The sequence below is a fragment of the Oryctolagus cuniculus genome, chromosome 6, assembly GCF_964237555.1.
Source record: "Oryctolagus cuniculus chromosome 6, mOryCun1.1, whole genome shotgun sequence".
NCBI lineage: Eukaryota > Metazoa > Chordata > Mammalia > Lagomorpha > Leporidae > Oryctolagus > Oryctolagus cuniculus.
The window spans coordinates 104,151,712-104,169,962 of record NC_091437.1 but is presented as its reverse complement, the minus strand read 5'-3'; the positions used below and the strand labels follow the sequence as shown (position 1 = coordinate 104,169,962).

General features: G+C 38.3%; 1 protein-coding gene across 3 annotated transcripts in view; it reads right to left on the bottom strand.

Annotated features, from left to right (window-relative positions):
• Positions 1 to 18,251, bottom strand: part of PKIA (cAMP-dependent protein kinase inhibitor alpha) — a 95,264-nt gene that overhangs the window by 36,746 nt on the left and 40,267 nt on the right. Inside the window, exon 2 of one of the 3 annotated variants that reach the window (XM_070075254.1) lies at positions 3,970 to 4,075. The exons of the other annotated variants lie outside the window; for them this stretch is intronic. Coding sequence (XP_069931355.1) covers positions 3,970 to 4,075 — 106 coding nt within the window. The remainder of the gene's footprint in view (positions 1 to 3,969; positions 4,076 to 18,251) is intronic. 3 annotated transcript variants of the gene reach the window in all.

Sequence of the window (18,251 nt, the reverse complement as noted above, 5' to 3'; positions counted from 1 at the left end):
ACTCTTCTGGAGAAGTATTGCAAGCCTTTCAGAGGAATTCTGTGAGATTCCATAAAACATATACTAGAGTTATCCCCCAATCAGTCCTTGAGAAAGCTCATGTGCTTATATCCCAAATTCCTGCTGTGGTTGGTTGGTTGAAAGCTATACCCAGATATATTAACTCTTGGTTTTTCTGGTCTGCCCTAAAGTAGAGAGCTATAGGTAAAAGAACAATTCTGTAAGTATGCACTGGAATGATGAGTGCTGGGGAGATATGTGTGAAGAACTGACAGCATGTGACACAGTGGCAGTGGAGTATTAATCATGGCTTGTAAGTTCAAATGGATAATCTTAAATTCCTGGGTTAATGGTTTTCTTTTGACGTAATTACGAATTGACATACCAATAACAATTCTCTCTATTAAATCATATTAGGACCCTAAGTCCCTGATTTTCTAAAAATCTGTTGGAATATTTGATAGAATTCCATGACATAAAGTTGACCATTAACTCAGTCATTCAACAAACATTTACCAAAAGCTAATGTATGCCACAGATTAAGCTAGACACCAGTGTAAATATCATTAAAATTATTATCCTGCCATCTAGAATTCATTCTATTGTGGCATCTAGATAAGTCATAATTACATCAAAAATGATTACAGGTGCCTGTTCTGTGGCAAGCAGATTAAAGCCCTGGCTTGCAGCGCCGGCATCCCATATAGTCTTCGGTTTGAATCCAGGTTGCTTCACTACCGATCCAGCTACCTGCTAATGTGCCTGGGAAAGCAGCAGAGGATGGCCTAAGTCCTTGGGTCCCAGCACCCATGTGGGAGACCCAGAGGAAGCTTCTGTCTCCTGGCTTCGGATTAGTTCAGCTCTGGCCATTGCAGCCATTTGGGGAGTGAATCAGAAGATGAAAGATCTCTCTCTCTCTCTCCCTCTCTCTCTTTGTCTTTCTCTTGGTCTCTGCTTTTGTCAAATAATAAATAAATAAATAATAAATAAAACATCCTAAAAATGATTACAGAGTGAAATGAGAAGACACATATAGGACTTTAACTCACTCAATATGCCAGTAGTAAATGAAGACTATTAGTAGGTCTCTCTGCAGAATGCAATCCTCAAAATTAATTTGTAATGTGATAGAGAAGTGAATTTTTTATAGTGGCAAGAAAAAGAATGGTTAAGGAACAAAACAGAAAGGAGTATCATATACAATGGGTATAAAGTGTACTTAGAGGGATCTAAGAAAAGAAAACATGGAGAGGATAGTAGTAGCCACCTAACTAATGGCTCATGTGTGTATTGTAAGGATGTGAGATTTAGATCTACAGAAAACTGGAAGATTTTTTTTTAATTGTAAACTTGACATTAGAAGGGAAGAAGAAAGAAAAGTTGATTTGCACAACATGATTCAGGTTAATTTCTGATTTGTTTTAGAAAGATGATTTGGGAAATACTACTGGGGATTGAGGGAAAAGTGTGGTTAAAATAAATCCTGGATACAAAACATTAGTTAATAGTCCATTAGTATAAGTCAAACAAGAAAATGGACATAAAAGGGGCCGGCGCTGTGGTGCCTGGCCTAAAGTGCTGGCATCCCTTATGGGTGCTGGTTCAAGGCCAGGTTGCTCCACTTCCAATCCAGCTCTCTGCTATGGCATGGGAAAGCAGTGGAAGATGGCTCCGGTCCTTGGGCCACTGCACCCACGTGGGAGACCCGGAGGAAGCTCCTGGCTCCTGGCTTTGGATTGGCACAGCTCCAGCCATTGCGGCCAATTGGGGAGTGAACTATAGGATGGAGGACTTCTCTCTCTCTCATCTCTCTGTGTAACTCTGACTTTCAAATATAATAAATAAAATCTTAAAAAAAAGAAAATGTACATAAAGTTCATGACTTACTGTTCTTCGGTACTTGAAAAATGTTATGACAACACGTCTAGCTTCCATAGCATCAGAACAGAAATCAACTATTATTAAAATCAGCATTTCTGGGACTGGCACCATGGCACAGTGGGTTAAGCCACCGCCTGCCATGCCAACATCCCATATGGGCACTGGTTCCAGTCCTGGCTGCTCTACTTCTGATCCAGCTCCCTGCTAATGTATCTGCGAAATCAGCGGAGGTTGGCCCAAGTATGGGCCCCTGCACCCACATGGGAGATTTGGATGAAACTCCTGGATCCTGGCTTTAGCCTAGCCCAGTTCTGGCTGTTGTGGCCATTTAGGGAGAGAATCAGCAGATGGGAGCGCTCTCTCTCTCTCCCCCTCTGTCTCTGTAATTCTGCATTTCAAATAAATAATGAATAAATCTTTAAAAAATCAATGTTTCTATATGCAAAATGCATTATTTATCTCTATATTCCACATTTTTTCTCTGTATTTTTCATTAGTTTCATTATGCTATGTCTTGAAAAGGACATCTTTAGTTACAGTGTTTGGAGTTTGCTCAAGTTGTTGAATCTGTAGGTTTACATCTTTTGCCAAATGTGGGACCTTTTCAGTAATTATTTTTCAAATACTTTTTCAATCTCACTTGACCTCTCTTTTCATTCTGAGATTTTGAAGAAAAGTTAGTCCTTTTTAAATTGTTCTACAATTTCCGGAGATCTTGTTCTGCACTCTAGGGAGTCTATTTTTTTGCTGTGAAATTTGGTAAATTCTATTTTTTAAAAAGATTTATTTACTTAAAAGGTAGATTTACACAAAGAGATGGAGAGACGAGACAGAGAGAGGGAGAGATAGAGATAGAGAGAGAGAGAGAGAGAGAGAGATCTTCCATCTGCTGATTCACTCCCCAAATGGCTACAAGAGCTGGGGCTGGGCCAGGCCAAAGCCAGGAGCTTGGAATTTCATCTGGGTCTCCCATGAGGGTGCAGGGGTTTAAGGCTTTGAGCCATCTTCCACTGTATTCCCAGGCACATTAGAAGGGAGCTGGATCAGAAGTGAAGCAGCTTGGAAACGAACCAATGCCCATATAGGATGCTGACATTGCAGGCAGCTTAACCTACCGCACCGCAACGCCAACATCTGATAAATTCTATTGATCTGCACTGATTTTATACTAAGTAATCTTCACCTTACTCAATGAGGTCTTTATTTTGAGCCTATCCATTGAGGTCTTTATTTTAATCATTTTAGTTTTCAGCTATTATTTCTGCTTGTTTTTATGTTTATAACTCCTATAGTCTTTGCTTACATTTTATATTTTTTCATTCATTTCAGTAATTACATAATTATTTGTTGGAACATTTATGAGATAGTTTAATTAAAATCCTTTTCATATAATGCCACAGTTGATTTTTCTCAGTGTTGATATATACAGATTGTCTTTTATCATTCATTTTGTGGTTTCCTGGCTCTTGGAAAGATGAGTAATTTTCAGTTATATTCTGAACATTGTGAATATTATAGACTTTGGATCCTATTTTGTTTTGTTTGTTTGTTTGTTTGTTTTTTAAAAGGAATTTTCCCTATACTGAGGTTGGTGAAAATGTACTTTTCATTGGGCTCTCCTGATACTACATGTGGCACTGCCTCTCATTGCCTTTCTGCACACAGATGAGATGCAAGTTCAGCTCTCCATTTGGCTTTGCTGACACCTTTCCAAAGAAAGTTGGGGTTACTCAGATCATCTTATTTCTTCCGAGTCAGAGTAGAAACTCAGCTCCCTACAAGGCCTCTTGACCCCAGGAGAGGGAAAAGTGAAATGTCAACTGTCTTCCTTCCTACCACTCACTCCATTTATTTCTTGCAACGTTTGGGTAGAGCTTAGCTTCCCACTGCACCCTACTGACACCATGTATAGGGGAAAGTGGAATGTCAGTTAGCTCCAACTTGCATCGTAATGTAATTGATGTTAAGTAGAGCTGGAAGCCAAGTTCCCCGTTGGTCCCCATAACTGTGTTTGTGCAGCTTAGTGGTAACTAGCCCTTTATGGACTTGCCACTTTAAGTCTCCTTCCTCAGCAGGGGCTCAGCTCACCACTGGACCATGCTGAAACAACCCTGTTGGAGTAATCAGAGTGCTGACTGATTGTAGAGAGGGCAGAAGGGGATGAGGTGGCAGATCAACTCTTCTCTTGATTTTGCTGAAAACAAAGGAACAGGATGCAATTGTTCATTAGTGCTTGGCTAGAGTAGTTTGTGTAATGACAAAGAATTTTCTGGTGTCAGCAGCCCCTTTCCTCACACTTTGGCCAAAGAGAACATACTTGACTTGAAAATTTTTAAACTGTGTCTGTTGGGGTGATGGATGAGAGGTTCCTGTAGGGAGTCTGGAATATATGAGAAGCAGTAACAAAATATAGAACTCACTGTTTTGTCATTTCTCTCAAGTTCCAAGGTTCTTAATAACTCTACCTTCTAATTTTTGACTTTCAGTGTCTCCTATTTTATTTTCTGTGTTGAGATCAAGATTTTAATTGTAAGTGGGAAGACTTGAAAGAAATGGTGATACTCCATCTTGTCAGAACTGGAAACCTGGAGGTCAATTGATGTTAAAAAGTGGTGCTGGACGTAAACAGAAGCTTGATAATATATACTATGTTCTTTAGGAATTATTCTGCTAGATAATGTGGATTCTCAAGGCTTAACACAATTGTTACAATCTGATTATTTGATTTTCACACTTAAGAGTCAAGTGTTCCTTGGAGTTGAAATTTAAGGTAAGCAAGAGAATAAGGTTAGAATGATCTGTGTGGTAATGAATTTAAGTTGAATATATCAATAAAAAACTCAAGCTTAGCTTAAAATAGATAATATGGCTAATACAGAAATATTATCAACATCCATTTGTGTACATATAATTAGTATATATGCACACATTTCTTTACTTAGTCATCTGAAAAGATTTAGAAGCAGTCACACTTCAGTAGCAAAGAGTACACCTAGCACCCAGATTGGTGTCTAATACCATTCTCCAATAAAAGGAATGAGACTTTCTTGGAGAAAATGTCAATTCTAGGACTAGGGTAGGAAATGTAAAAGATTAGCCTACACTATCTTTTAGTATTAGAAAATAGGAAGTTTTTTTTAAAAAATGAGGTGACGTTGAGTGCCATGACAAGTAGTACAGAAGTCAAATGAAAAGGCACTCAGCATAACGATTTAATTCCAAAGAGTACAATATGGAAATGGAAAAAAGGAATAACCTAACAGTGGACACACCTGACAACCATTACATCAGCCTGGTGACTAAGGCTGACATCAGCAGTCCTAAGTCATGTTGATAGAATGTGCCCTGAAGTGATGTGACAAAATGGCTCTCATCTCTGTGGTCTTTCTCTTTAAAACATATAATCTCAATATTATCATGAGAAAAACATTGCATTCCAATGTGTGGCATCCTACAAAATTCCCTACTGGTAGTATGCAAAATCATCAAGTTCTTCAAAAATAAGGAAAGACTGAGAAATTGCTAAAACCAAGAGGAGCTCAAGGGATACAGTGACTAAATATAATGTGGTAGCCTGCAGAAATCCTGGAGAATGAAAAGAACATTAGGTGGAAACTAAGGAAATACTACTGAAATATGGGCTGTACTGATTAAGCTTAATGAAGATGTATCAGCATTAGTTCACTGACTATAACAAATGGAACAGAGTATGTTGTTGTGGGGAGCAACTGGGAGCAATTCGGACTAGACTAAGTTACTGGAATTAAGACTTATTCTATGCATCTGCTTTCCCACAATATGGCGCTGAGAAGGGAAACAGCTTCTACACAGCTGCCTCCAGTTCAACCAATAAACTGTGGGACCTGCTCCTGATTGGAGGAGAGCAGCGTACTCGGCGTGTGGGTAGCAGAGTTGGGATTGGTGGAAGAGGACTATAAAGGAGGAGAGAGACGGCATGCACCAGGAACATCTAAGGGGAACACCTGTGCAGCTCCCGAGAGAGCCGGCCGGCGGTGTGCCGCTCCCCCGCGGAAGTGGGGAATGTGGCAGGGGGAACCGCCCTTCCACGGAGGTGGAAGGACCAGCAGCCAACCCGGGAAGGACCAGCAGCCAACCCGGGAAGGACCAGTAGCCAACCCGGGAAGAACCAGCAGCAAACCCGGGGAGGGCCGAGCAGACGAAAGAACAGCGCAGGGTCCTGTGTCATTCCCCCACGAAGAGGGGGAGTGACAGTTGTCAATAGTAAATGAAGATGGGTATAATGAATATTGGAAATCTCTTAACTATCTTACTATCTTGTCAACTTTTCTGTAAGATTAAACCTATTCTGAAAAAGAAAGCCTATTTTAAAAAGCCAAGTGTCTTTTGTTTATATTTCTGTATTCCTTAATGAATGTGTAAATTTTCTTGACTTTGCCGATACTGATGTAGAAAAAAACTAAACCCTAAAAGTGTTAATAACTCCAGTCCAATATGCAACCACTCTTGGTATCAACTTTTTTGGAAGAACCCACTGAATAAATCACAGAAAACTGTCTTTAAATGCTGAATTCAAGCTCAGTGCTTCTTTTGATTTGATTAATGTGTGTGATGGGCCTGATTCCACTTCGGAGGCAACAATTCTCTTAAATATTGAGTATAAGCAATGTTTAATGAATGGCAAGATATTAATACAAGATGCTGTAGTAACTCTAGTGTATTTTACAATTTCAAAATAATATATTGTTATTTCAGTCTACAAATGTTTTATTATTACACATTTTCTACTCATCTTTTCACAGGGATATAATAATAATCAACTTAAATGGAAGACTGACTGGGTTGATGCTTGGTTGTCTTTGATACTAGTATGTGTGTTTCTTTTGCAAATTCCTTCATGGCAAAAAAAAAAAAAAAAAAAAAAAAAAAGCCTGCGCCGTGGCTCACTAGGCTAATCCTCCGCCTGTGGCGCCGGCATCCCGGGTTTTAGTCCCAGTCTGGGCGCCGGAGTCCCGATCTGGGCGCCGGATTCTGTCCCGGTTGCTCCTCTTCCAATCCAGCTCTCTGCTGTGGCCCGGGAGTGCAGTGGAGGATGGCCCAAGTCCTTGGGCCCTGCACCCGCATGGGAGACCAGGAGGAAGCACCTGGCTCCTGGCTTCGGATCCACGCAGCACGCCAGCCATAGCAGCCACTTGGGGGGTGAACCAACGGAAGGAAGATCCTTCTTCTTTCTCTCTCTCTCTCTCATCCTCTCTCTCTCTCCCTCACTGTCTAACTCTGCCTGTCAAAACAAAACAAAACAAAACAAAAATTCCTTCATAGCAAAAATTGATCTCCACAGGGGAGACTGTTGCCACAGTCGATGCCTAAGAACTATATGGGATATGGCTTTATAACTAGACTTAGGAAGATCTTATTCACAGATACAATAGAAAAAGTTGCTTTGCTCTCTGTCTATTCAAAGGACACTCACCACAATACTTTTTGTACTCAGGAAGTTTCCACAATTACAGACTATGTAATTGTAGGTCAACATTCTATCTTTATTGTGGCTAATTCACAGGGTTGTTATTGGTGCAAAATATAAAAATCATCAGAGAATTTTGTCTTAAACTTTAAAAATTATTAAATTAAGATATTCAACACATTTTTCTTTTGTGATTTTTTTGAAAACAGAGCAATTCTACCTATGCTGACTCTGGGCATGTAAGTGAGTCAGTCATTTTTCTTTTATTGTTTTTATCTCTTCCACCATATCATAGTTGTTTATCATTCTCTCATGCCATCAAGTTTTATGAGTTAAATAATTACTTATTGGACATCTATGTAACGCAATCACAAAAGGCATAAATCTAATCTGGGTTGCACTGGACAGTAATAAACTCAGTTAAAAATCTCTGCTGATAGCAAACATAACTCAGTTTATAAGAAATTGTATTTCTTTATGGAGACTCACAGAGCCAGGAAAAAACAAGAGCTAACAGTAATTGAAAGGTAATAAAATTATTAACCATATATTGAGTATCTGCTTTGTACCTGGCTCTGTAGAAGAAAATCTATAAACATATCAGACAATCCTCAAGTAATCCTAAACTCTTTCAAGAGTTTGAAGACTGATATATTCAGAATCTCCATTTTATAGGAGAAAATTACAGTTTGTAGGTATTGTTTCTTGCTTAAAGTAATATGATGTAAAAGCAGCTGAACTAGAATTAGAATTTTAGAATTTATAGTGCCAGTCTGTGCTCTTAATCAAAATAAGTGAGTCTCTCTCTCTCTGTCTCTCTGTGTGTGTGCATGCTTTGTGTGTGTGTATGTGAGACATAGGGAGAGAGAGAGAGAAGAGAGAGAGATGGAGAGAGACTTTAATAGAATACTTAGGAGGCATGGCAAGAACACTAAATACTCTAAATACCAGTAATTTATGAGCTCTTAACTATGCAAACAATTGTTTAACTTGACAGGCTTCCAGAAGTTGAGTACAAATTTTACACTTACATAAGATGATTGTAACAAAAGGCCAAAGATAAATTCAATAACTGAAGGGTTCTTAAAATATTGTATGAGTTTGTATCAGTATGGCTTCATAATCTAGATAATAGGAGACTTAAGATATTGCTAGGTGCACCAGCAGATTCATTTGTTATTTCTGTGAAGGCCAATACAATGATGAAAATGAGAATGTGGAAAAGAATGGATAGCAATTTTAGGTAATTTACTCAACTTTTATTCCAGGAAAAATAAACAAAATATAATTTGAAATGACTCTTTTAAAAACATGTCGGTACACATGGTCTTTTTCTACCACATAACTTGAAAACATGAACTGTTAAATCACTATTATCTTTCCTGATAACAGAATTGCATTTTGTCTTACATGTCTTCTCTCAGTCTTTTCTGCCTCTTCATATCTTATGCCTAGGTAGCTGGAGGAAAACCATGTGACTGTGGTAGTTAATATATATAGATATATTGCTATAATTTTAATGATCTGTGATTATTTTAAAATTGGCTGCATGAATGAAATAGACATCTCATTTTATCATTATTTTTTTTCTTTGACAGATAGAGTTATAGACAGTGAGAGAGAGAGACAGAGAGAAAGGTCTTCCTTCCGTTGGTTCACTCCCCAGATGGCCGCTATGGCCGGTGCTGTGCTGATCCAAAGCCAGGAGCTGGGTGCTTCCTCCTGGTCTCCCATGCGGGTGCAGGGGCCCAAGCACTTGGGCCATCCTCCACTGCCCTTCCGGGCCACAGCGGAGAGCTGGACTGGAAGAGGAGCAACTGGGACTAGAACCCGGTGCCCATATGGGATGCCGGCGCCGCAGGCGGAGGATTAACCAAGCGAGCCATGACGCCGGGCCCTTATTATTATTTATAGCCCTTTTCCCCTCCCCCTTTCTTTCTTAGAATTATATTCTTAGAATTGTATCCATGAACTACATTGAATCTGTTCTTTTTGTATTAAATATCATGTTAACATGAAAAAATCATGTGACAGAAAATTGTTATCCCAATAAATTAGTGACTACCATCCAAATAGACTTTTTAGAAAGAATTATTTAATTTGAAAGCCAGTGTGACAGAGAAGGAGACAGAAGGAGTGAGAGAAAGAGAGAGAGAACTTCCACCTGCTGGTTCACCAAATGGCCACATCTGATGCAGTCAAAGCCAGGAGCAAGAACCTCCATCTGGGTCTCCCACATGATTGGCAGGAACCCAAGAACTTGGGCCATATTCCTCTGCTTTCCCAGGCACATTACCAGGGAGCTGGATTAGAAGCAGAGCAGCTGGAACTCCAATTGACACTCCGATATGGCATACCCACACCACTGGCAGCAGCTTGATCAGCTGCACCACTCAGTGGTGATCAATAAGCACAAAGTCCTGCTCTTAAGCAAATGCCCCAGATGATGGGAGACGTGAGACAACACTAAAACAAATTTCATTTAATGAAAGAAGTAAAATAGGATAATTGGATAGAAAGACACTAAAGAGGGAAGTCTCTGTGACAATGTAAGAAAGTGGGATTGGAAATGAAACTGAAACCATCAGAGGCAAATACAGCCAGGCAGAAGGTTCAGCAAATACAAAGCAACGGACAGCTGTAACCTTGCTGCATTTCAAAGCTTGAAAAAGGAAAGTGTGGGGAACAAGGTGGAAGCTGGGAAAGATGCTGGAGCTGGCGAGAGCACATGGTGCTTCTAAGTCTTGCAAATTAGTTTTTTCAGCATCTGTAATACATAGGCCAATTATATGATCCAAGTTCTGCTTATGAAATGATTGCTTTGACTGTCTTGAACCATAAACAAAATGGCTGTGTGTTTATGAAGAGTGGATTGAGGATAATACATTTTATTTTATTTATTTATTTATTTATTTTTTGACAGGCAGAGTGGACAGTGAGAGAGAGACAGAGAGAAAGGTCTTCCTTTTTGACCTTGGTTCACCCTCCAATGGCCACCATGGCTGGCGCGCTGCAGCTGGTGCACCGCGCTGATCCGATGGCAGGAGCCAGGTACTTCTCCTGGTCTCCCATGTTGTGCAGGACCCAAGCACTTGGGCCATCCTCCACTGCACTCCCTGGCCACAGCAGAGAGCTGGCCTGGAAGAGGGACAACCGGGACAGAATCCGGCGCCCCGACTGGGACTAGAACCCAGTGTGCCGGCACCGCAAGGCGGAGGATTAGCCTAGTGAGCCGCAGTGCCGGCCGAGGATAATACATTTTAAAAAGCTTCACAGAGTCGTAAGTCACTGGTTCACTAGTTATTAATATTGGTTCCAACTATGCTGCATTAATGTAAGTTTGATGATGCTAAGTTGGGATATATTAAATTATAAAAACCCAACTTTTTTCAAGCTATCATGACTTTTTAAATTCCCAGTCTTGTTCAGAGTTCAGGAATGTTATTTTATAACTGGGCTGGATGAGAGATTCAGAATAGAAAAAAGGTCTGACATTTGGTTTCTATCTATTCTCCCTTTCAATAGGAGCAATAATGGGTGTGGGGGGTGATTATTCTGTTGGTGATGCATTGCTTAAATATTAGAACTAATTCAATGTGATAAATATTTGCTGAGAAGCCTACATATGTTAAGTACAGAGCTGAGAATAGGGATACACAGGAAATAATTACAAATGAGAAGAGTTGTTACTAATATGATTTAGATGCTATGCTAATGCTTAACATTCATTATCTCATGTTACGTTAATTCACACAGTAATCCTAGGAAGAAGCTAAATTTATTATTCCATTTTCTAGATGAGAGATTTGATGCTTTTAAAGGCTTTAACTGAGTTTTTGCAGTAAGGTTATGCAGCTAGTCAGGAGAGTAGGCAGAATTTGAATTCAGAAGAACTCAAGGTACTGCCAACTCTATTAACCAGCATGTTCTACTGCCTGAGTCTAAGAGTGCCTTACACAAACTGACTATATAGGAAGGTCTGGGTCACGTGAGATGCACTTGGAGGAAAGAAGATTGTGAGAGAAGATCACAAAATATGCTTTGTTTTCTGAGGAGAAGCAAATGCAGAAAGGAATTGGCCTGGGCCAGTGGCCTAAATTCATAACATGACATTGAGGAGCAAGAAGCATTGTTTCTTTTTTCATCTTAGTAAACCACATACTTTACAATATCAGAAAGAAATTATAGTATCATGGACAAATTATAGACACATCTTAGCTTGAATCTTGGATATATATGAAGTGTACAGTACAACACTGGCACCTAGATATAGTTAAATTGGTATTTATTTCTCTTTAGCCTTGAAGCAAAATAGTTTTCCTAAATGTAAAATTTAGGAATGTCTTCAGAGAAACTATTTAAGGCCTTCTATCTCAGAGGAAAGAAAATTTTCAAAAGATGTACCAGCAGAACAAGTCCAGCCACAATCATTTTGTGAGATTTGTACTGATATACTAATCTTCTTTTTCTGTATTCATGCATTTTTCTGGAAGAAAAAAGGCTCATAGTGTCCATCTATTCTCAAAGAGATAAAGACCCACACTGATAAGATACAAAGAACTTTGCCCTGGAATTAAATCAATTTTGGTTTTGCAACTTAATCTGTTTAGGTAGCATTCTTAATCTTTCTGAGCCTGTTTTCTAACTACAAATGGTGACAAAAAGCACTATCACAGAGGAATGTGCTTAAATTAAATAGAGAATATAAAATCCTGTTTAGCCTTCAAGACTGATGGAACATACCTAATACATATTAAGCAATCCAGGAATAGTCTCTCTCCTTGAAAAGGATGAAACATATTCTCATGTTCTCCATGGTTTTTCTTAGTCAATGGCATAGTTAGTTAAAATTATTTTTATTCTTTCACAGTCCATCTGCTTTCTCAATATATTCTCCTAGATGAATTAAGTCTCAATATTAGTAAGTTTAATCACTTTGGCTATTACTATTCATATGCTTAAGATTTTTCTATGCACAATAAATCATCCTTCAAAGAAACAGCTAAGCTGACTGTCAGATTTCAATGAGATATAAATACATCTTAATTAGAATTAACTTTCAAAGAAGAAGAGAGCAATGATTCAAGACACAGATAGGAAAACTTTTTCTTTTCTGTACAAAATGTTATTGCTGTTTGTTTTGGTGGGGGAAAAAGACAGCTTTCAGTCAGTCTAATTTATACTTCATGATTAGTTTAAAAGAAGGTGTCACATAACTTTAGAATGACAAATAAAACAGTTTTCTTTAAAGAATAATGCAGCTTTACAAATGTCCTTTTATGAAAGTAACAGAAGGAAGCAGTATTTTGCTTGCAAGTTCCCAATTCTGCTCTAGTTTTAAAGGCTAATAACTAAATGCCAGTAAAATCATTATGCCTGATGTAGCAGTCAGGAAATGATTTGTGAATCCATAATAGAAAGTTACAAAAACAATAAATTATCACAGAAGTCAAATAATGTCAAACATATGTAAAATATATATATATATAATTATAAATGACCTTTGGAGACCAATTACAATATTCCTTCAGAAAGATTTGTGAGACTTATTTTTATTTAAATGTAGAACACCAAGGTATATGATCTAGGTTATCATGTTGGTACCATGATGAAACCAAAGAAGTTTTTGTGGATCATATAAATGATAGGAATGAATAAAAGTTTACCAGAAGAACTAATCAAATGTATTAGAATTTCATTTCTACATTAGTATAAGTAAATCAAATTGGGTTTTCTTGACTACATTTATAATAACTACAGAAGAAAAAAATTACATTTTTGTTAAAGATGTTGATTTGTTTTGCCAGGAACTAAAACACTAAAGCAGGCAGGATGAGGGGGGCAGGTATCTGTGGATGGGGGAAAATTGCATCACAGTCTCTATCCACGTGACATAGGCATTTAGTTTAGATTGTAAAGAGAACTTGAGATCAGTCATTTCAGCACATATACAAAACAGTCATGTTCCAGCAGGAAGAGATCAATAGATACCAGTTTGTTTTTTTCTAAACTTCAGGAAGGAATCACCCTTCAGTTTTCCTGAAAACCTTATTTTTCCAGTTCTTTCTCAAGGGCTACTTGAGCAAGACTTAAGAAAACAATTCAGGGCGATCTCCTTGCCATGGTAACTTTTCAGTGTCCCCACAAGTGTCTGTCCCTTTTCTCTTTAATGTTTTGGTCAAAATCCAACCATCAGCTCAGGGACCTCTTCCCATTTAATTGCTGATGACTATAAGATGTTGATATTTTGACCATGTTTACAGCACTGATAGTACACACTCTCTAGGGCAAGTATATGTGATATTCAAGTAAAAGAATCCCCATGAAATATTTAACATAATTCTTAACACAGTATGAATATTTGGTACCTTGCACAATACCATGTTATCCACATTAAGACTAATCTTTGCTGGTTCACACATTACTTAATGATTTTGTTTCTTTAAACATACTCGTGTTCTTTGTCTACAACAGGAGAAAAGGAAATAAACATTTGTTGATTATCTGTGCTGCCAGGCAGTGCTTGGTAATGAATTAGTGGGACTCACTGCTGAAACTGACATGGGCTTGAATTCCATCCCTGCCCCTTACTTAAACCTATCTATACCTCAGTTTACTTCCCATTATTGGAGCTAACAGATTTCTAGAACACTTTAGGCATAATAAATAATTTAAATAGCATTTTGATGCAGAAGAGGCTTTCATTACTTTATTTAATGCAAAATACTAGATGATTGCATTTTGTTTAGAGACTCAAACAGCTCTGTTTCCCCTCATTTAAAACAAATGAACAAACAATTGTACACAGCATTTTGCAGGTTATTTGAGGTTTTTGCTCATACAAAACCAGTCAAAACCTAGAGTTGGCATAACTTAGAAAAATTGTTAGAAAACAAAGAATTGTAGCCCTTTTTGTAATGCAGACTTTACCATCCTGGAGAAGGTCAAGCAACATTTTGATGTGGCCAAAATAAAACTATGTGCTTCCATAATGATGTTTCCACCAGGTTTTGGTTTGATTGGCATTGAAATTTCTGATATTCCCCATCACAGACAGGACTAGCTGCAAGGGAATTTTCAGGTGAAGATTTTTAGTCACCTATCTGTTAAATGGGTGTGTTAATATCATTCTCTAACAAGAGCATTATGAAGATTGAGTAAGAAAACATAAATAAAGCCCTTTAGCACCTGAGAGCCAAATAATAAAACTTTCAGCTCTTTGTTTCCTTCTCTCCTCATTCCCTTGCTTGCCCTGAGTTCCCTTTTCCTGCATGTCTCCAAAACTGAAATCATTTTAATGCATTTATTTATTCATTCTCATATAGCTTCTAGGAAAATAAAGCCTAATAAATTATTGAGAGAACAGTGCCAGTATCAATGTATTTTGATAACCTAATTTGTCCAGATATATAACTATTTGATTCTCCTTTTTCTACTAGTTTCTCTTATCCATATGCACAAATTGGTCCCTAAAAAATTACCTAAGGTGTTATTTGAGATATAATTATCTTTTGTAGTTTTTCCAAAACTAAAGTATTACTATCTCTACCTCTTCTTTAATACTCTCCCAAGGTGGCTTCTAATTACTTGTCATATTAATTAATTTTTCTTTGCTTTTTCTCAGATTATAACAAGTATTATCTAATCCTAAAAGTAGTGAAATAGGCTTTCTAAAATAAGGAAATTTGGGAGGAAAAAACGATGAAAAGGGTGAGATACTCACATACAGTTGAAGCTTTGGCAGTAACAAAGCAAGTGAGATTAGAGTCACGTGTTGCCATTAATTGATCAACTAGAATAATTAGGCTCATCAACAGTAGAGAGCCACAGTAAAAATCTATTATTCCTTGGCCGGCGCCGCGGTTCACTAGGCTAATCCTCCGCCTGCGGCACTGGCACCCTGGGTTCTAGCCCAGGTCAGGGCACCGGATTCTGTCCCGGTTGCTCCTCTTTCAGTCCAGCTCTCTGCTGTGGCCTGGGAAGGCAGTGGAGGATAGCCTAAGTGCTTGGGCCCTGCACCCGCATGGGAGACCAGGAGAAGCACCTGGCTCCTGGCTTCGGCTCGGCGCAGCGCGCTGGCCATAGCAGCCATTCAGGGGGTGAACCAATGGAAGGAAGACCTTTCTCCTCTCTGTCTCTTTCTCACTAACTCTGCCTGTCCAAAAAAAAAAACAATCTATTATTCCTGCTAGCTTCTTCTGCTTATTAACAGCTTATTATCTTTCCTAGTCAGTGTGAAACTTAGTTTCAAATTTAAAAGTATCAATATAAGATATGGAGGTATATAAAGATTACTGTTTTCTTCATAAGTAAGTTTTATATCATCGTAAGTTCGCAGCACACCTATTTAGGAGAAATGTTAAATGCATGTAAAGTACAGTAATACTTTAAACTTCCAAATTAAGGATTGTTGACTATGCGTTCATATACTTTTCTTTGTAGAATATTTTGGGGCCAGTCATTTTTTTCTTTTTTTTTAAAAGCTACTTTACTGTAGAGAAAGTCAGTATTCATATTCATATCATCAGGCAAAGAGCTGACTTATTTAGAATCATTCAGTGGATTTCTCCTTAAATACTGATTAAAAAACAAACTTTCAATAAGAAAAATAAAATCCCACTTTTGTTAAAGAATAGTAAACTGAAATGCTATAAAATTGCTATTTTTTAATTTTCCATGTACAATGATCAATAACTACTAAATACTGGTCTGTGGCAATAACAGAAAGTCTCTTTTGCTGTCTGATATTAAAAGAAAAATGTGTTTTAGTCAGGAGTAATTTCAAAGCAAATATTCTTTTGGGTACTAAATAAATACAATGGGTAGTAAGATCTATTAGTTTTAATTTACATAGCTGTTAAATGTAAAATAATAAAAATTAGCTCTTTTACTTTCTTTTACTTTGCATATGAAACAAAGATGATGAACTATGCTTTCTATTGTATTTTGGTTTTTGCTCATATATTGTGAACATTCTTTTTCTAAAAGGAATTTATTAATACATTAGATTTTCAGGGTCACAGCAAATGCATGATAATTTTTACAATACAATTGTCATCAATTCTGATGTTCTACATGGAATCTGTCAGCATTCTCTTTTTTAAAAAACAGATTTATTTATTTATTTGAAAGGCAGAATTACAAAGAGAGAGGGAGAGACAGGGAGACAGAGAGAGGGAGAGAGAGAGAGAGAGATCTCTTCCAGCTGCTGATTCACACCAAAAAAAGCAAACACCAAGGCCAAAACCAGGAGCATGGAACCCCATCTGGGTCTTTCACATGGGTGGCAGGGGTCCAAGTAATTGGGCAATCCTTCACAGCTTCCTCAGGTACATTAGCAGGGAGCTGGATGGGAAGAGGAGCAAAGCAAAACAAACTGATGCCCGTATGAGATGCCCCTGTAACAGGCTGTGGCTTAACCCACTGAACCAAAATGCAGGCTCCTCTGTCAACTTTTTTTCTTTTTCTTTTTTTTTTTTTTTTTGACAGGCAGAGTTAGACAGTGAGAGAGAGACAGAGAGAAAGGTCTTCCTTCCATTGGTTCACCCCGCAAATGGCCACTATGGCCGGCATACTGCGCTGATCCGAAGCCAGAAGCCACCTCTGTCAACTTTCTTGATATCATCTGTTTGTATCCTTTCAGAGCAAACCCCTTGCATACCCATGCTACTAAAAAAGAAAAACAAAAAGCCTTGAGAGACCTTTTAATAAAGGCATCTCTTGATTTCATCCCTAAATTACGACCTGATTTAGCAATACAGTGATGGCCATGTTTATAATTGCTTCTCAGTGTATTAATAACTCTAGTTTGTTTAAATGTCATTGCTTAGATGACAGAAGTGGTTTCTATGCAAACATACATGGACATCTTTTTGTTAGCTACTTTCCTTCTGTAATTTTACATTGAATTTCCCTGTCATTCACCAATACCTATGCCACTTGATCCATCTCCTTTTCTCTGTGGGCTCTTCAATGTTCAGAAAACACTTGAACTGGTGCCCATATGGGATACCGGCACTGCAGGCAGCGGCTTTACCTGCTACACCACAGCACCAGCCCCGCAGGAAGGTTTTGATCCCTAAAAATATCTTCACACTGACTGACTGATGCTTGACAGACTCTCATCCCTTTTTCTGAGAATCTGATCCCTGTAGCTTAAATCTTTCTTTCCCACTGAAATTCAAATATCACTACTTTAGTATCTTAATCACTTTTCCATCAGCCTGAATGATCCAAAAGCAAGTTTTAATGACATGGAGGAGGGCAGAGAACTTGAGGGCATACAGTTTCTGTAGAGGGTATTAGGTAACACAGAGGCTTCAGAAATAAATAGAATCAGAGGAGAAAGAAATTCCGAAAGTAGAACTTGATTAAACTCGGGCAAACGTTACAGTTTTGCCTCAGGTCTAGTCTCATTAGAAAAGCAAATTCTGAAAGTGACTGCTATTCCAGTGTAAAAATTGGCCTAAAAAGCATAACCTATGAGTGCTTTGAATCCTTACATGTTACCGAATGTATAACAGAATTCAAACAGTGCAGAGAACAAAGATTCCCATAATCCTCAGCCATGCATCAATTGTAGAAAAAGAGCAGCAGATACTGGATTGTGGAAATCTGGTTCATCTTATTTTAAACTCTTATTTCCCACATTTGAAACTTTTTTTTTTCTTAACTGTGTTCCTTAAAAAAGACCACGGAGTGGGCACTTGACCTAGTGGTTAGTCATTTGAGATGTCTGCATTCTCTGTTGGAGCGCCTTGGCTTTAGTCCCAATGCTACTCTGGATTCCGTCTTCCTGCTAACGTGTACTCTTGAGGCAACATGTGATGGCTTCAGGTAGCTGAGTCCTGCCACCTACATGGCCATTGCAGCCATTCAAGGAGTAAATCAGCGTTTCTAAGACTTTTCTGTCTCTGTTCTTCCC